The sequence below is a fragment of the Cervus canadensis genome, chromosome 2 (assembly GCF_019320065.1).
Source record: "Cervus canadensis isolate Bull #8, Minnesota chromosome 2, ASM1932006v1, whole genome shotgun sequence".
In the NCBI taxonomy this organism is placed as follows: Eukaryota; Metazoa; Chordata; class Mammalia; order Artiodactyla; family Cervidae; genus Cervus; species Cervus canadensis.
In genome coordinates this window covers 92,512,385-92,528,999 of record NC_057387.1, presented here as the reverse complement: position 1 = coordinate 92,528,999, position 16,615 = coordinate 92,512,385, and the positions used below count along the sequence as shown (strand labels likewise).

Below are 16,615 nucleotides of genomic sequence, written 5' to 3'. Positions count from 1 at the left end.
CTTTAACACTTGCTCTCCTGACAAGACCCCTGTGGCCTCAGAAAATTCCCAGACAGAAGTAACCATTACCAAGGACAACAGAATGAGGCTGGCCAGACCCCAGGGCTTGAATGGGTTCTTTGAAAAGGTAGGATGAGCAGTACAGGAAGATGTGAGTGACAGGACTCAGTTCCAGAAGGGAGCAGAAGCTGACAGTTTCCCCAGTCACCTGTCCCCTGACCTGGTCCTGGCTGCCCCAGTGTTTGGCCATGGGGATCCCGAGGCAGCTCTGAGAGCTAAGTACCTCCTGGCTCCATGCTAATGCTCATCAGTCTTCTCCCTGAGCTGTGCTCCCTGGATGAGGGTTTCCTGGATGTGCTCCCTGGATGAGGGCTCAAGAAGATCTAAGGCCTTCACTTGTCCTTTTCTGGGGTCAGTGGACATTCATTGACTCTTGTTCTGGGTTGAGCACTCTGCTAAGAGGCCAGTGTCTTTCAGATCCTTACAACCCAGGATGTACCAAGAATTTCAACCAGAATACAAGGTTTGACTTTCAGAGAGATGCTGGCTCATGTGGGGCAAACCTCCCATCTCCAGGTCTCCTTAATCCTCACCCTGAGCTAAAGGTGATGCCTCCCATCCATTCTAGTCCAGAGATTACGGAACACTCAGTGTCACTGTGAGAAGTGGACGGACTGGTTGGGAGAGGGAGGCCCAGCACTGAATAAAGGCAGCCTAGTCTTGTGAATTAGGTGGTCCTGGTTTGGAACTCCAGTTCTGCTACCTGCTGATTGTGGGAATTCGGGCAAGCTACTTCACCTGTCTGAGCCTCACTTTCATTATTTCTAAGGTCAGGATGATAAACTGTTTTCTAAAAGGTGATGCTTATAAAACACCAAGCACAGTGCCTTTTTTGTCCAAGGTGTTCAATGAATAGCAGCGATGAGGCTGTTCTGTGGGTTATGTGCTTGGCTTTTATCCTTTGGCACAGAGAACCACTGCAGGCATCCAACACAGATTGAGACATGATGAAGGAGATGTTTCGGGAAGATTAATGTGGCAGTGGTGAGCAAGATGGATGAGGTGTGAGGAGGAGACTGAACATAGGGTGACAATAAGCTATAACTCTTGACTGGTCACATTAATGAAGGTGAACGATGGTGTGGATCATCTAAGACAGCAGGTAACTTCATGCGGCATTTTAACATGGCTTTGGAGTCTGTGTCTGGCTTTGCATTCCAGGAAACCACAGAAGAAATTAGCAATGGACTCAAAGGGATGAAGAAGACTCTCTATAGTCAACCCACCTATGCAAATGCTCCAAACTTAAGACCCAATAATCAGTTTCAGTGTAAACAGAAATAAACATGTAGCCTCTGAAGAGACAATCTTCTTTGACTCTGACTTCCTGATTGTTTTGTTTCCAGGGCAAGAAAACCACCAAGGATTTAGGCATCAACTATCTCCTCCTCCTTTCCAGCTTCTGCGGTGTTAGCTAACCGCATTCATCCATTCAACAAATATTGAGTAAGCATCTACTATGCACCAGGCCCCATGCCAAATTCTTTACTAACATCAATATATTTAATCCCCATGATGATTCTTTTGAAGCAGAAACTGAGGCTCAAAAGTGAAGCAGTTTGCCTAAGACATAAACTACTAAATATCAGAGCAAGAATTTCCAGTCACGTCTGCATGACACTTGGACCATTTCTATTACCTAATTATCCTATAGGAACAGGAGAAAAATTACCAAGTTGTTGTAACTTCCTCAACTGAACTAAAAGGCACATATAAAATGATGAGAGTGTCAATATAATCTCCCAAGTGCCAGCCTTTTTCCTAAGCCCATGCCTACATCCAGGAAAATGTTGTGATAAATGCCCAAATTCAACTTAGCACAAGTGTGACTCAATACCAACCTCCTGAACTCCAAGCTTACCAAGACCACCAAGCCCTAAACAAACCCCCCAAAGAGCCCCTATTCAAAGCCACAAAATGTAGTAGAAGCTGCTCTTCAAAAATAGAGAACTTGGTGTCTGTCATTCATCTAAGAGGGAGAAACATCCCAATAAACTTACCACTATTGGAAAAAAAATGGAGGCATGGTAATGAGCAAATAGAGTTTTAGAGAACAGGCTGGTAGACAGGAAATCCCATGCAGGTCTGTCTTCAAAAGTGAAGAGACCCCTGGAGAATTAGAAGTACAATTACAATGGGAAAGGCACTGTCTTGGTTTCCATTTTACATAAAATCATGCTGGATAATTAAAAGAATCAAACGTCAGAGTTTAATATGGTGTGGGGTTGTTGGTTATAATGAAATTCTGAAAGGCTAAACATAAACCATTTCACATAGGCTTTGTCTTGCTTTAAAAAAATACTGTATGCCAGTTTAAAGTTCTTCAACTGTATAAAAACCCTGCAAAGTCTATGTTTGCTTCAAAAACAGACATGCCACAGAAAAAGCATGTATATTTCTCATTCTCTGGCCTCTGTTTCTATAACATCTGAGGCAGACAAAATTCCCAAGTTTCTAGGACTGTATCTAATCAAGACAACAAGAAGATGAGTGCCCTGCTGTGGTAAAGCAGAAAGAAATCAAGAGACAAGGGTTTGAGGCATGGCTTTGTAACTCACTCTCCGGGTGACCGGTCACTTCCTTTCAACTCTCTCTTCTGTAAAACAATGGGGACTGGACTAGAAAACCTCAAGAGACCCTTCCAGCTGTGTGATCACTGGACAGCCACAGGGAATTCCACATCTCTTTCTCTTCTGTACAGTGCTGGGTAAGAGCAGATGATCCCATCCCTCCAGGTGGGCCTGTCTGAAGAAGTGTCCTGAGGAGTCCATGCAAAAAGGGAGAGAAGAACTGACAGCCAGGTTTTGGTAGGTCTCCAGGCTCTCACTATCAGAGCCTCCCAGGCCTGGGCACAGGGTTAGGGCACGGACGAAACTAGGAACCTTCAACCTGCTGACTCATCTGTCTAGCTACCCTCATGTGCTTCACCAGGCTGCTGCCGGGGTAATAAGTGGCCCCACCATAGGGTCACAGGCGGGAAAAACATGGGGTGAGATGGGAATCCTTTCATGCGAAAGTCAAGCCCCAGGAGGATTCACAACACACACAAGTTAAATTTTAACCCTGTCTGCTCCTTGGTCCTCTAAATCGTTCCTTTGTACCATAAATGGTGGTACCCACACACTGAGCAAGCTGTTTTCTCAACAGTGCTTAGCCATCACAGTCCTTATCAATTACCTACCTTTAATGAGTACCTACTATGTGCCAGATAACTTCCATGTCACCTTGCTAATAACACAATAATATAGTGGGCAAGTAGCTCACGACTATCTCTATGTTTGGGCACCTGAAACTCAGAGAAGTGAAGTAATCTCCCTAACGTCACACAGCTTGTAAGCAGAGTCAAAATTGGAACCCAGACTGCCTGATTTCAAAGCCTATCTTCTTTCAGCTCTCTAATACTTCCTACTTGATACCTAAGGAAGTGACCTGGGAGAGAAGCTCATCTAACCAATTCTCCTATCAAAAGGCAGGAGTTCATTCTGGAATGTCCACCTTCCCCGACAGGGAGCTCATCATCATGTTGGAAGCAGTGTTCACCTGCTCTTATTATAGTCCTCCCACCAAATCCTATAAATTCCAGTCTCTGGACCTAATTTTGCTTCCGGGACCCCAAAGAACAGGTATGATCCTTCTGCTACTGGGGCAAAATTCAGATATCCAAAACTACCAAAATACCACCCCGAGCAGATTCTGTCTTCTCCTGCTTATATATTATTTAGCTGTCCTATCCTACATCTCACCAATAAGCTCAGAGGAAAAAGTGGTTGCTATGTAGTTATAAGAAACAAAAATAGGCTTAGATCTAGGATACAAAGCCTTCGCTCCTCATTTGATTTCTAGAACACCCATCTCTCCTGTTTATCTTTTGATTTTAGTGCATCTCTGGCTGCTTCTTCCCAGTTGTCTTTTGGGGCTCTTCTTCTTTAGCTGTGCCCCCTAAAAACTGGTGTTCTAAAGAATTCTGCACCATTCCCTTCCTCTGACCCCCCTCTCCCTCTGTGACCCCACCACGCCCATGGCTAGTGACGTCCACACTGGGATCTTCAGCCCCACTTCAGGGCACTCTCCTAAACCTTGGACCACATGCCTAATCCCGCTCCTAGAGTATCTGCCCAGATGTCCCATGGGCCCCCAAGATTCATCTTGTTTCAAACTAGACTCATCATCTCCTCTTCTAACCAACTACTCTTCTAGTGGGATCAGAGCCCAGATTACCACATCATCATCACACACATCACCACAACCAGGCAGTTCCCAGATCCTATGGCGTCTCCTTCCTTAGTCCATCTCAGAGCCAGCACAACCACTGTAACCTCAGTGTGGGTATCATGTGCTCTGACTGCCCTGATCACAGTTTTCCATAAGCTTCGTGTATATGGGAAGACCTTAGCCCACTGCCTGGCACCTACAGCAGTCACTAAACGTTTGAGTAGCTTTCTTCTCCTGGGGTAAAACAAGAAGCCCTGTCTCACAAGGATGTAGACAAGAGTATGTATATGGTAATTCCCAGCACTGAACCTGGAGCCTGGTGAGTACTAAATAAATATTTAGTGAATTGGTCCTTGAAGGCAAGAAACAAAGTCTGTTCCTCCTCCTGTGTTTCCCTCCAGTGTCAGACTGACCATCTAGTGTAACTCAAGTGCTGGGGAACTAACATGAACCAGAGAAAAGTTCTTCAGGGCATGGATGCTTTTTTGGTAGCATTTTAAAATGAAGAACACACATCATCTCTCTCGAAGGAGCTTATAAGACAAAGCAGGTAGGCACAGTGGAAAGAGAATAAATCTTGGGAGCCAAAGATCTAAATTTGAACTCTACTTTTCTGGTGTGTTTTTAAAAATAAAAACCAGTGTGCTCTTGAATAACAAAAACAACCAAAAAGAAACACTCAAAAGAGCAAGACCTCAGCTTGCATGGGGCAATTTTTTCCTTTCATCCAGTGAACCAGAATTCTGAAGTACTCTGCAGTACTTACTATTTAGTTGCAACAAATACGTGGTTCTTAAACAAGACAAATCACATCAGAAGGAACTTTCAATGGTTAACATTTCAGTAGAATCAGCAACAGATGACAACAGGCAAGTTCCAACCTTCGCTCCAATGTACATCAGCAGAACATGTCAAAACTTAAATTAAAAGTTTTCACTTGCTTTTTTTTTTTTTTAAATAAATCCTTTTGTTGGCAGTCTCCCACTGATGACATGCAACAATCTTTGCATATGAAATCGCCTAGTCCCCTGCTTCGCTGCTAACTTTGTAGAAGTTCCAAAGCATTTCTGGAGCAAGTGATCTATTTGGATCGACAATGCCAAGCTGGGACCTGAGCCCTGAATGAGCTAAAATTACCAAAGCAAGAAGAACGTGGCTTTGGAAGCTATTTCCCCCAAGTGTGGGGTTTCTTCTAGTCAAGGGAGAGATACAGAATGTCGACTTTTTCCAGATGAATAAAGTTGAATGAAACCTCCAGAACTGACTGCAGGTTTCTGCTCTGAAACAAACTGCTGCTACAGAGTCCCTGTTCTCCCTGCTCCTTCTCCCCGAGCATAACACATGCACCTGACTGCCCAAAGCTGGTGAGTTCAACTTGGGCTGAGTGGAGCTGACTACGTGCCGGGCACTGCAGGTGAAGAGAAAAGGAAGGCAGGTCCCTGTCCTGGAGGAGTTCACCGTCTGGTAAGAAGACAGACACAGTCACGACTAACCAAAACAGGACACAGAATGCTAAGATAAGTGAGGAACAGCCAAGTCAAAGGAGAGCTCCAAGGAAGGAGTGTCTCCCATGGGGACAGAGAGCAGAACAGGGTGCTGCCAATGCATTTGTCCATTCCTCTATGACAGCCCTCAGCTCACAGGACTGCAAGCACCCATGTGTCTGCCCTTCCCACTCAAAGTGAGTTCCATGGGCAGAGGCCCATCTGACACAATGATTAACCCATCCTAGCTGGCTTGAGGAGTGCCTGAGGGTGGGTTCTCAAGATGGCATGAAATACCATCTGTAGCCTAGAGGAAGCTGCAGAAATGAGGTGGCACTGGGGCTGCTATGAATGCCCAGGCTGAGAAGCTGAAGTTCATTCAGTAGGCAATGGGGAGCTACAGAAAGTTCTACCGAGTAGTGACTTGACTATGTCTTAGAAAATTATTCTGGCAGCAATTTGGAAAATAGGTTGAGGCAGGGTGATCAAGCAGAAGACAGCTATGCTGGTTTAGATGTAAAAGCTGGTGCAGGCCTGGATGTGGGCAGTGGGGATAAAGTTAGAAAGCTGTACAAGATAAACTGCAAAGCCCCTCTAGAATAGGCCCTTTCTCTGGCCTACAGTGCCTAGCTTCTCTCTATTTAGGCCATACATCGGGCCCCAAGACTATCCTGAGGATGGTGCCCATTTTTTTCTTTGTCACTCCGACAGACAGAAGCCCTACATGGCAGGGCCTGAAAAGTTAACGTTTGGTCTCACCTGGGTTGTGCTGCCATTTCAATCCCAGGACCTCAGACTTGTGGGTGCCTGGAGCATTTGCTTATTACAGCACAGGGCCTGGGGTATGGGAAGCAGTAAGGGGACAGATGACAACAAAAGGAATTTAGCACACCCGAACAACAACAATGCAGCAAAAGTGCCTGGAGAGAATGGCATAGCATTTTAAGTCTCGGAGCTTAGAAAAAACCAGTTTTGGCCCTGTTTAAAAAAAAAAAAGAAAAAACAAAAATTCAATATCATGAGCCCCAGGAGGAGACTGGATTGCAGTTGGATAATGGTTTAGTTCTCCAAATGGGTTGCTCTCACTTTCACAAGCTGTTTGGCAAGTAAATGAGAGTGACGAATGAGACCGCGTCCAAAGGTGAGCCAAGTCTTGAGTTATGCGAACCAGGAGGATGGGCGCTCTTCTGAGATTTCCTGAGGAAGATGTAACTTAGCAGGGAGGAAGGTGTGTGTGCTCTGTAGGAGGGAGGCTGTTAAGAGAAGAAGAGAAGAGCAGAAGGGGCTTGAAAACTCAGCGCTAAAAACTGCTCTTGAGCTCAAAAACTTGCTTTGAACTGTAAGCTTCATGGACAGTTCTTTTCTCTTCGTTTACTCCTTCCAAGCTTGCTGTGTGGCCGATGGAAGCATCAGCTACTTGACAAAGACTTCCCAGTGGGCACCTGGCACTGGAAGACCTGGGTTCTGAGTCTGGCTTTGTCATTTGCAGCTATGCAGCGGCAGAGGAGTCTCTAAGGCTCAGAGTCCTCATTGATACAATGGAAATGGTAACAACAGCAATCTCCATCAACAGGTTTCTGCAGAGGACTAACAGAGATAATGCACAGGCACAAAGCAAGACTGTCAATAAAGACAGTGTTTGTTTTTTCCCCTTGAACTGAAATCAAGGCTATATACTGAGGTCTGACACACATGGAAACCATGGTGTAGACCAGCACATGTTAGAAAATGCCAAGTCCCAAAGCAGTTGGCTTTGACATTTCCTGGATACAAGAAGAGGTACACTTGAAGACAGCTCTGGGTTGGCCTGGGCAAACAGTAATGAAACAGACTTCTCACCAAAAGCCATAAAGTAGCCCAAAACTGCCCCCCTGAAACATCGCTTTTGATGTCAGAGAGGGATTAATTACTCATGGCTAATTGACAAAAACATAGCCTTCTCTGCCTCCTGCTTGAAGACTCACCTCCCCACATCAGGTCCCACAGCACACTTGTATTTACAACTAGGACATGCCAGAAGAAGAGCTCTTTAAGACGAAGTCACTCTAAGCAATTCTCAGAGCCTCGGCATTTAAGATGGGGTTTCAAGACACACAGGAGAGTTCTTCCAGGATAAGTGAATTCCCAAACCCACCCTGGCCCTTCCAATCAGATCTACAGCCAGAACAGCCCCAGTTTAAAAATTAACCAGCTGACTGGAATTCTAAATATGGTCTAGCCAACCTCAAGTTCTTTCTCTTCTCCCTGCAACCCCCTCCCCCGCCCCTTTTCTCTCCTCAAGGGAAAAAAAAAACAAAAACCTGAAGAGAGGTGGGGGAAAGTGCTTTTCAACTCACTTTGCTCAAGTTGGCACCACGCTTTTTCTCTGGATCTACTCTGTCAGTTTCCAGATGTTGCCTAGTTTTGTGGGTTTTTTTTTTAATTGTTTGTTTTTAATAATCCCAAAGATTTATTTCCAACTTGGAAGGATGAACAGTCTATACATTCAAGATTCATGGTCCTCAGACCAAAGATGACACTGTCTTACTTAAAAAGACTTTTGTCAATTTTCAAAAATCAGAGTCTGTGGGGGCTGCCGTCTCCCCCAGCAGCCTCTCTACAGTGCCTGAAGAGCCAAGCACAGTGTTAATATTTACTGAATGAATAAATGGATGAATGAACAATCTCTCAAAGAGGAAAACAGCCATCACACACTAAAACATGAACATACCACTGACTCCTTCTGACATATACCACTTCTCTCCTAGGGCCCTTCCAGATCTAAGAGTGTAACAGAAGCATCAAGAGCATGCTTTCCTTTCTTATAGTCAAGGGGAAGCAGGGGTTACAACCTAGTTATAACTTCCTCAGGGCAATTCTGTACTCCTGGGGGAAAAAAATCTCCACATCCCTTCCCTCAGGTAATTAAAATCAAGCAAACAAACAAAACAAAACCTAATCAGCTATAAAGGTTTCCCTTTTTTCTGCATACTTTCCTTCATTCTGTTTTTCTGGCCCCAGGCAGGCCCAGGTGTTATGGGTGGGTTTATACCACTGTGCCCCAGGGCTTGTCAGAGAGGTGGTAAGGACACAGTCCTGCCAAAAGGGCCCCAGGTGCTCATCTGTTTCCAGCTTTTCTTCCACTCCTCAACTCTGGCAAACCTACTTTTCAGAGGCAACAGGGGGTGATGGAACGGAACTTATCATGAACTAGAGCTCGAATGTACTGCTAATTTGCCACGAGACCCTTGGAAAGTCACTTCTCTGTTTCAAGCCACAGTTTCCTTACTTGCCAAATTTAAATACGATAAATGCTGAATTAATCTTTTAAGCTAAATGAAGAAAGCTAAGGAAGTTGGAAAAGACGGGAAAGGTCTCAAACTACGAAATACCAGCAGTATCAACTCACCCCTGGTCTTCTCTTCGCACTGGAGGGCAGGGTGGCTTACTGTCTGCTCACTCTGAGGTGCACCCTCCTTACTTACCAGCAACAGCTAGAAGGCTGCTCCCCAAAACAGAAGTGACACTTTCCTCTTCTACTCCTGTCTGTACCCAAGCCTCCTAGAACTGGCTGCGAAAGAGGATCTGCTGACTTTACAAAGGAAAAGCCGCTTCAGTATGGCAGGAGGAACTTGGTGAAGGAGGCGAGGGGGCTGGTTCCTTGTCCAACTCTAACTGAACCTCAGCATTCTCACCTGGCAAATGGGGATGCGCCACCTGCCTTACCTATTTCTCAGGGCCCTGGGAAAGCAGGAATGGGAGGTCTAGTCTTATCCTGGCCCTGAAGGAGGAGGCTCCCCGAGGAGCCTTCTGGGAGACTCAAAAGGGGTGTGGAGGCTAAGGGATGCTAAGTACCACTAACTCTTTACCTCCGCACCTATTCAGGGAGGGGCAGGAGAGAGGCACCCAGTGCCCAGTGATCAAGGCCTCTTCATCCCATCCAGTGACCGCCCAGATGGGACAAGGATGTCATAGCTCTCCTCTGTGAAGAGGGACTCCCACCTGGAAGACTGACGATATCAAGCCTTGCCTCCTCAGGCAGTACTGCGGGCCTTAAAGGGAGAGACAGACGGCTAGCGAAACTTAAGGAGACCGAAACAGCAGAGAGGGAAGGAAGTGAGACAGAGGGAAAGAGAAGGTGGGCAAGAAATGAAGGTGCAAACAGGCAGAGAGAGAAAGGGAAAGTGAAGTAGCCAGAGAACAGAAACAGAAAAGAGTGGGACAGACACAGAGACGTGGAGACAGACTGACAGCACGCGAGTTGTCCGGGAGGCGGGGAAGACAAAGGGGACCATCCCGTATTTTTAACTGGTCTGGCCTTCTACAGACACCCCGTTCCCCACAGAGAGAAGCCTATGGGACGGGAGGAGGGGGCCGGAGCGAGCAGCGGCTCCCCCCAGCCCCCTCCCCGGCTCCCGGCCCCCGCCCGGTGCCCGGGTCCCTCCCGGCCCCCTCGCTCACCTGCCAGCGCCAGGATCTGGGCCTTGTGGAGCAGCAGCGCGCCCCAGTCGCGGGGGGCGCGCGGGGGGCTCTCGGGCCCAGCGCCCAGCTCCTCCGGGCCGCGGTACACGGCGTACACCTTCTGGTTGTCAAAATCCAGCCGCGAGCGGGGGCTGAAGTCGCGCACGCACGACACGGGCAGCGCGTAGCAGACGTTGTCCTCCAGGAACCGCACAAAGGCGTACATGGTGGGCGCGGGGGGCGGGCCCCGCTCGGCCGGTCAGCCCGCGGGGCGGGCGCGGAGATGGGGACCCGGCGGGGGGCGCGAGCCGCGCGGCCGGGCCGGGGGCGGGGGCGGCTCCCCAGGGCCCGGGCTCCCCCCGCTGTTATTGTTCCTGAAAGCCCCGCTCTGCCAATCGGCTGCTCTCGCCTGGGCGCGGAACCGGGAGGGCGGCGGGCGGCGGGCGGGGGGCGGAGGAGGGGGTTTGGAAGCGCACCGCCACTCGCGAAGTCAGACCCGAGCAATCACAGCCGGAGTGCGATTCGCACAGCGAAGGGGAAAGGGCCGAGAGACTGCATTGCAATAATGATAATAACAATAGCCTTGCAGGAGGGGAAAAAAAAAATGCATTGACTAATCATCAGAGTCGCGCTGCCTGCTGGATTCGTCGCTTCAACAATCGCGCTACAAACCACATTGCATGACAGCAAAACTGCACTGCAAAGGAGGAGAGTGTGAACGAAGAAATGCAGGGCGAGGGGGCAAGCTTGTTTGGATTCCTAAGTGTAAACTTGCACTTGCACTTGCAAGCAAGCAGAATTTTGGAGTATTTCAAATAATTCTCAGCACTCCCCTCAACTCCTTTAGTTCGCTTTTTTTTTTTTTTTTCTTTTTAGCAGAAATGGCCAGCTCCCCTGTGCGGAGGGTCAGTCAGCTAGAAATATTCCCCCTGTGTTGCCAAACTAGTTCTGACCAGAAACTGGGGCTTATCTGGGATTTCCAGTTGGACCAACTGGCTGGGATGGTGGAGAGTTTGTCAAGGGCCCCTCTCAGCTGGAAGGAGCAGGGTAGCCTCTCTCCCCTGTAGTCTTGCAGCAGTGAGGACCCCTCCACAGCATGCCGGTCTCTAAACTGGGACCTGCTGGAATGAGCAGGGAGGCGAGGGGTGCTCTGGGGAAGGCAAACCCAGGGCTAGCTGGGCATTTCTGGGGCACCTCGAGGAGTTCAGGAACGGGACTCTGTGGAACAGCAGTCTTTGCTCTGTCCCTAGTGTCGCAGGCAGAAGGGAACCTGGAGGGGCTTGTGTCCCCCAGAAAAATATGAACACCATCAGCCTAAAGAGGGCTGACTGGGGCTGTTCCTCATAGGAACCTCATCCCACATCAGAGGGGGTCAGCATCCTCACATCGAGGCCTCTGAGAGGGTGGGGTTTGTATCCAGTGTGGCTGCTTATATTCCCATTGCCTAGCACAAACTTGGCACTTGGTAGGGGCTCAGTGAATTTTGGGTGGAAAATAATAATAAGTAAAAATCCACATTCACCCAGCCATCCAGTCACACCCATTTATTCAAGCAACCAATATTCATTGGGTATGCACCACATGCCAGATTCTGGGCTAAGGGCTGGTGGTAGAGAGAGGAGAATACACAGGATAAACACCTGGATCTCTTGCAGTGTTAGACAGTGTACAAGAGCTGGAGTCTTGATTTTGTATTTCTGTGCTGAAATTAGGTTACTATGAATAACCCTCCTCTGTCCTGGAAACACAGTCTGGTTGGAAAGTATTAAGAAAGTATAAGTAATTATGTTATAGTGAGAAAAGTGTTCTCATAGAGGAATGTTGAATGGAGGTGGCAGACTGAATTACATATTATATGTTTTTAAAAATTCATTTTAATGAACTCAATCTGCAAGAAAAAAGCAAAATAAATGTGCCAAAATGTTTCTTAGCAGTAGTGGGTGACTTTGTTTTCCTTTGTGTGTTTATGTTTATATAACTATTTTCCCCAATAAGCAGGTATTACTTTATAATCAGACAGCATTAAACATTATTTTTTTAAAAGGCACTATGCCCACATTTCAGATTAGCCACATGAATGATTAAGTAGATAAGCCAAAAACCCCATCAACGTGTTCTCCCTGGATCCAACTGTACAGGTCAGATTGAGTTCCCTTAAACGGAGCCTCTGATATACAGGCAGATAGGACCACATATTGTCTGGATGCAGTTGTTGGACCTCTGTTGCCCCACATACTTGTGGAAAAGAGGAGCCACTCTGAATTGTTCCAACAGGTTTACCTTCATGATTATGATTTGTTTGGACTGATCTTGCATGCGTTTTTAAGAATACATTCCTATGGTGGTCAAGGGGAAGTAATGTGTAGCAAGTCTTCTGATTTAAAAGATGAATCATGCAGAGCTGGCCATATTAAATGAAATACCATGAAACTCCAAACTATGTTTGCAAAATAAGTTCAAGTAGCACCATGGCCAACCTCCTAGCCCGTCTAGATGAGAGTGACCTCAAAGTACATTACCAGTCTCACCTTTTATCACCTTTGTGGACATTCCAATACATTTCAGATACATTAAACTATTTGACATCTTCCAAGAGAGCAGGTTTTATCAGGATCTCAAGCCTCTGCGCGTTTTCTGCCCTCATCTGTGGAGTTCTTCCTCCTGGAGTGCACAGTGACCTCACCCTTCCCTGAAGGCCAGTTCACATGTCACCTCCTCTGTGAAGCTTCCCCAACAAACCTCTCTCCTCAAGCATAGGCAGTTTCTTTCTACTATTTTGTCCATCACGTTTTATCTTCCCCCCATTTTATATTCCTTAGAATGAGCTGTCTCGGGGGGACAAAAAGGCTGGGTAACCTCAGCATCCTAGCGCAGAAGTGGGGAGAAAATGCTAATAAAACAAAGGCATTAAAGAAAGACACCACATGAATAACAAACCTCTTGCATGGTTTTGCTGAATATCTGTCCCATCTTTTCAGAGTTGGAGCTGAACCTCAGCTGTCTTTCCCATTCCCAGTAACCAATGTACCCATCATGATTCCTCTCTTTGTGAGACAGACACATCCATGAACATATTAAGTACCACTGCACCCTCAGGTTCAAACAAATTCTCCACCCAAGTTAGTGTAAATAGTTCTCATAAGGGGGCAGTTTCGTTTTCCAAGAACCCAGAAAGAAGAAAAGAACAAATAATGACACGGATGCCAACAGAGCAAACACGGACTCAATACATTTTCTTGCAGATGCACAGAATGGATTCTAGAGAAGGATGTTCAAAGAGACAGTGTTCAGCAGCCTAAAGGCAACAGAAAGACAACCAGAGTTTCTGCTTCCTGTGTGTTTCACATAGTGAGTCTTTTAACACAGCTTCTAGAGAACCTACTAAGTGTGTATCCTTTGTCCTAGTGAAAACTGGAGTCAGAGTACCTCTTGATCCAGAGACTGTTGCCCCAGGCTTTACACATACCAGAGACTCAAGATGTTGATGATTCAGTGATTGGCAAACAAAGACAGTTCAAAAGTACATATTTCAGACTTAAAAGAGGTAGTTAAAAATGTCCTGTTTGACCAAATCATGTTTGAACCTCCTCTTCAGTATCCCTGCCAAATGCTCATCCAAACACTTTGTATATGGTTCCAATGTTAGGAAGTTTACCAGCACCCCTTATCTTTGGGACACTACTGACAGAAAGGTCTTTCATACTTACACTGATGCAGAACCTTTCCCCCTGTAGCTGTCATACTAGGTTCACCACCAAGAGTCTCATGCCAGCCCATCAGATATGGAAAAACTTGGGATCCTATCTCATTAGGATCTTTGTCTTCTGCCCAGACATCTTCACTTCCTTCACCTGTCTTTCCTCACATGACCTGGTTTCAGTGATGATAATTGTGATATCTACTTTTCTTCCTCCAAAGCTTATGCCAGCCACCAAGTATACATGATTTCAATTAATTTCACACCGAAACTTTGAAGTGGGTATTATGAACCTCATGATAGAGTTAAGAAAACTGGCCAAAGAGTTTGGCTCTGGGGGATCCTGGAAAGCCTGTGGTCATATTTGCATTTTAGACATTTTAGATTAGAAGTGGTGTATGTAAGGTTTGGGGGAAAGCAGGACTGGGGAGTGGGAGGCCCATGATGAGGCTGCCTGTCTTCTCCCTACCCCTCCCCTGACTCTCTCTTTCTACCAGCCAAATGTACTTTGCCTCTCTTCCAAGTTACTTTAATGGAGCAGAAAATGTACACATCTGGGGCAGCTTTGCAACTGTGTCTCCTTGCGCTTTCCTGTCGAGTTTTGCAGAGCCTTGGGTTAATGTCAAGCTCCTTCAGTTTAGCCAGCTGAAGCATGATCAGTGGCAGCAGGGGGACTTATGTTTCATATTACTGCATGGAATTCTCAATGTACTCTGTAAAACTATTTTAAGGAGACCTGGGTTCTGTGAGTTTTTAAAGCAATTGGAGCGTGTCTTTTCAACCTCTCTGCTAATGATTGACCACATTTTTTCATGATTTTGCCTCCCCCCCCCCATCCCGTGATATTTAATTTGACTTTTTAAGTCTTTGCTTAAAAAAAAATTTTTTTTTTTTTATTCTGTCCAGAAAAACAACTTGCTGTGCTGTGAGCTCAGGGCCATTGTCTTTTCAGGCTGATTCAAGGAAGGAACATTGACACATGGCTGGGAGGACCTGGGACTGTTGGGAGGCCCATGGTGGGCATTACCCTGAACTGCTACTATCACCCAAATGGTGGCATAAACACAGTATATCCATGTGAACTCTGGATGGTGAAGTCTGGCTGAGTCTGACAGTGGGGTTTTCGGCAGGGGAGAAGAGGGACAGGAGACAGGGGGAAGGAAGGAAAGAGAGGAATTGTATGTTGAGAACAACCTCAAAGGCCAGTGGACACTGCCTGGAGGGACAGGGAATGCCAACTTGTCATGTAGGTGACAACCTGGAGGACCAAAGAAATGTGGGCTTTAGAATCAGACCTTTGTTGTAACTTTGGGCAAAACAGTTTGCCTCCCTGAGCCTCAGTTTCCTTACCCATAAAAGGAGGCCAATAATATGCATCTTCTGAATGTATTGTGAGAATTGGGACAGGAGTTTTTACCTTTTCTGTGTATCAGAATCACTTGGGGAACATAAAAAAATATGCCACTTCCAGGTCCTATCTCCCAGCATCCTGTGCTACAACTGGTCTGGGGATGGGACCTGGGAAATGTTTTCTTTTTTAGTTCCTGGATTATTTTAAAATCAGACCAGGTTGAGCATGTCTGAGTTGGAAGATTTTTAGGTAACATGGTAGTCACAAACGAATTGCTCAGCAAATCCTAGATACTATTTTCAGGGAAAATATGCAGGGCTCTGAAATGTTTGTTTGAAAAGTGACACACTCAGATGAACATTGTATCTATTACTATTGGCAAGAATCCCTTAGAAGAAATGGAGTGGCCCTCAGAGTCAAGAAAAGAGTCTGAAATGCAGTACTTGGGTGCAGTCTCAAAAATGATAGAATGATCTCTGTTCATTTCCAAGGCAAACCATTCAGTATCACAGGCATCCGGCCTATGTCCCAAGCAGTAATGCTGAAGAAACTGAAGTTGAATGGTTGTGTGAAGACCTACAAGACCTTCTAGAACCAACAGCTGAAAAAGATGTCCTTTTCATTATAGGCCACTGTAATGCAGAAGTAGGAAGTCAAGAGATACCCAGAGTAACAGGCAAATTTGGCCTTGGAGTACAGAATGAAGCAGGACAAAAGTTAATAGAGATTTGCCAAGAGAACACACTGGTCATAGCAAACACCCTCTTCCAACAACACAAGAGAAGACTCTACACATGGACATCACCAGAAGGTCAATAACGAAATCAGATTGATTATATTCTTTGCAGCCAAAGATGGAGAAGCTCTATACAGTCAGCAAAAACAAGACTGGGAGCTGACTGTGGCTCAGATCATGAACTCCTGAAATTGAAGAAAGTAGGGAAAATCACTAGACCATTCAGGTATGACCTAAATCAAATCCCTTACAGTTATACAGTGGAAGTGACAAATAGATTCAAGGGACTAGATCTGATAGAGAGAGTGCCTGAAGAACTATGGATGGAAGTTTGTGACATTGTACAGGAGGCAGGGATCGAGACCATCCCCAAGAAAAAGAAATGGAAAAAGACAAAATGGTTGTCTGAGGAGGCCTTACAAACAGCTGAGAAAAGAAGAGAAGCTAAAGGCAAAGGAGAAAAGGAAAGATATACCCATTTGAATATAGAGTTCCAAAGGATAGCAAGGAGAGATAAGAAAGCCTTTCTCAAATCAATGCAAAGAAGTAGAGGAAAACAGTAGAATGGGAAAGACTAGAGATCTCTTCAAGAAAATTAAAGATACCAAGGGAACATTTCATGCAAAGATGGGCTC

The 16,615-nt window shown here is 46.1% G+C and overlaps 2 protein-coding genes across 3 annotated transcripts in view; both read right to left on the bottom strand.

Moving 5' to 3' along the window:
• The window catches only part of BEND5 (BEN domain containing 5), a 48,741-nt gene extending 38,118 nt beyond the window's left edge, over nt 1-10,623 (bottom strand). The window contains exon 1 of one of the 2 annotated variants that reach the window (XM_043461384.1): nt 10,197-10,623. In XM_043461384.1, the coding sequence (XP_043317319.1) occupies nt 10,197-10,422 (226 nt within the window). In that variant the 5' untranslated portion in view covers nt 10,423-10,623. The remainder of the gene's footprint in view (nt 1-10,196) is intronic. The other variant, XM_043461385.1, reaches the window with a different exon arrangement.
• The window catches only part of AGBL4 (AGBL carboxypeptidase 4), a 1,430,302-nt gene that overhangs the window by 243,420 nt on the left and 1,170,267 nt on the right, over nt 1-16,615 (bottom strand). The gene's annotated exons all lie outside the window — the stretch shown is intronic.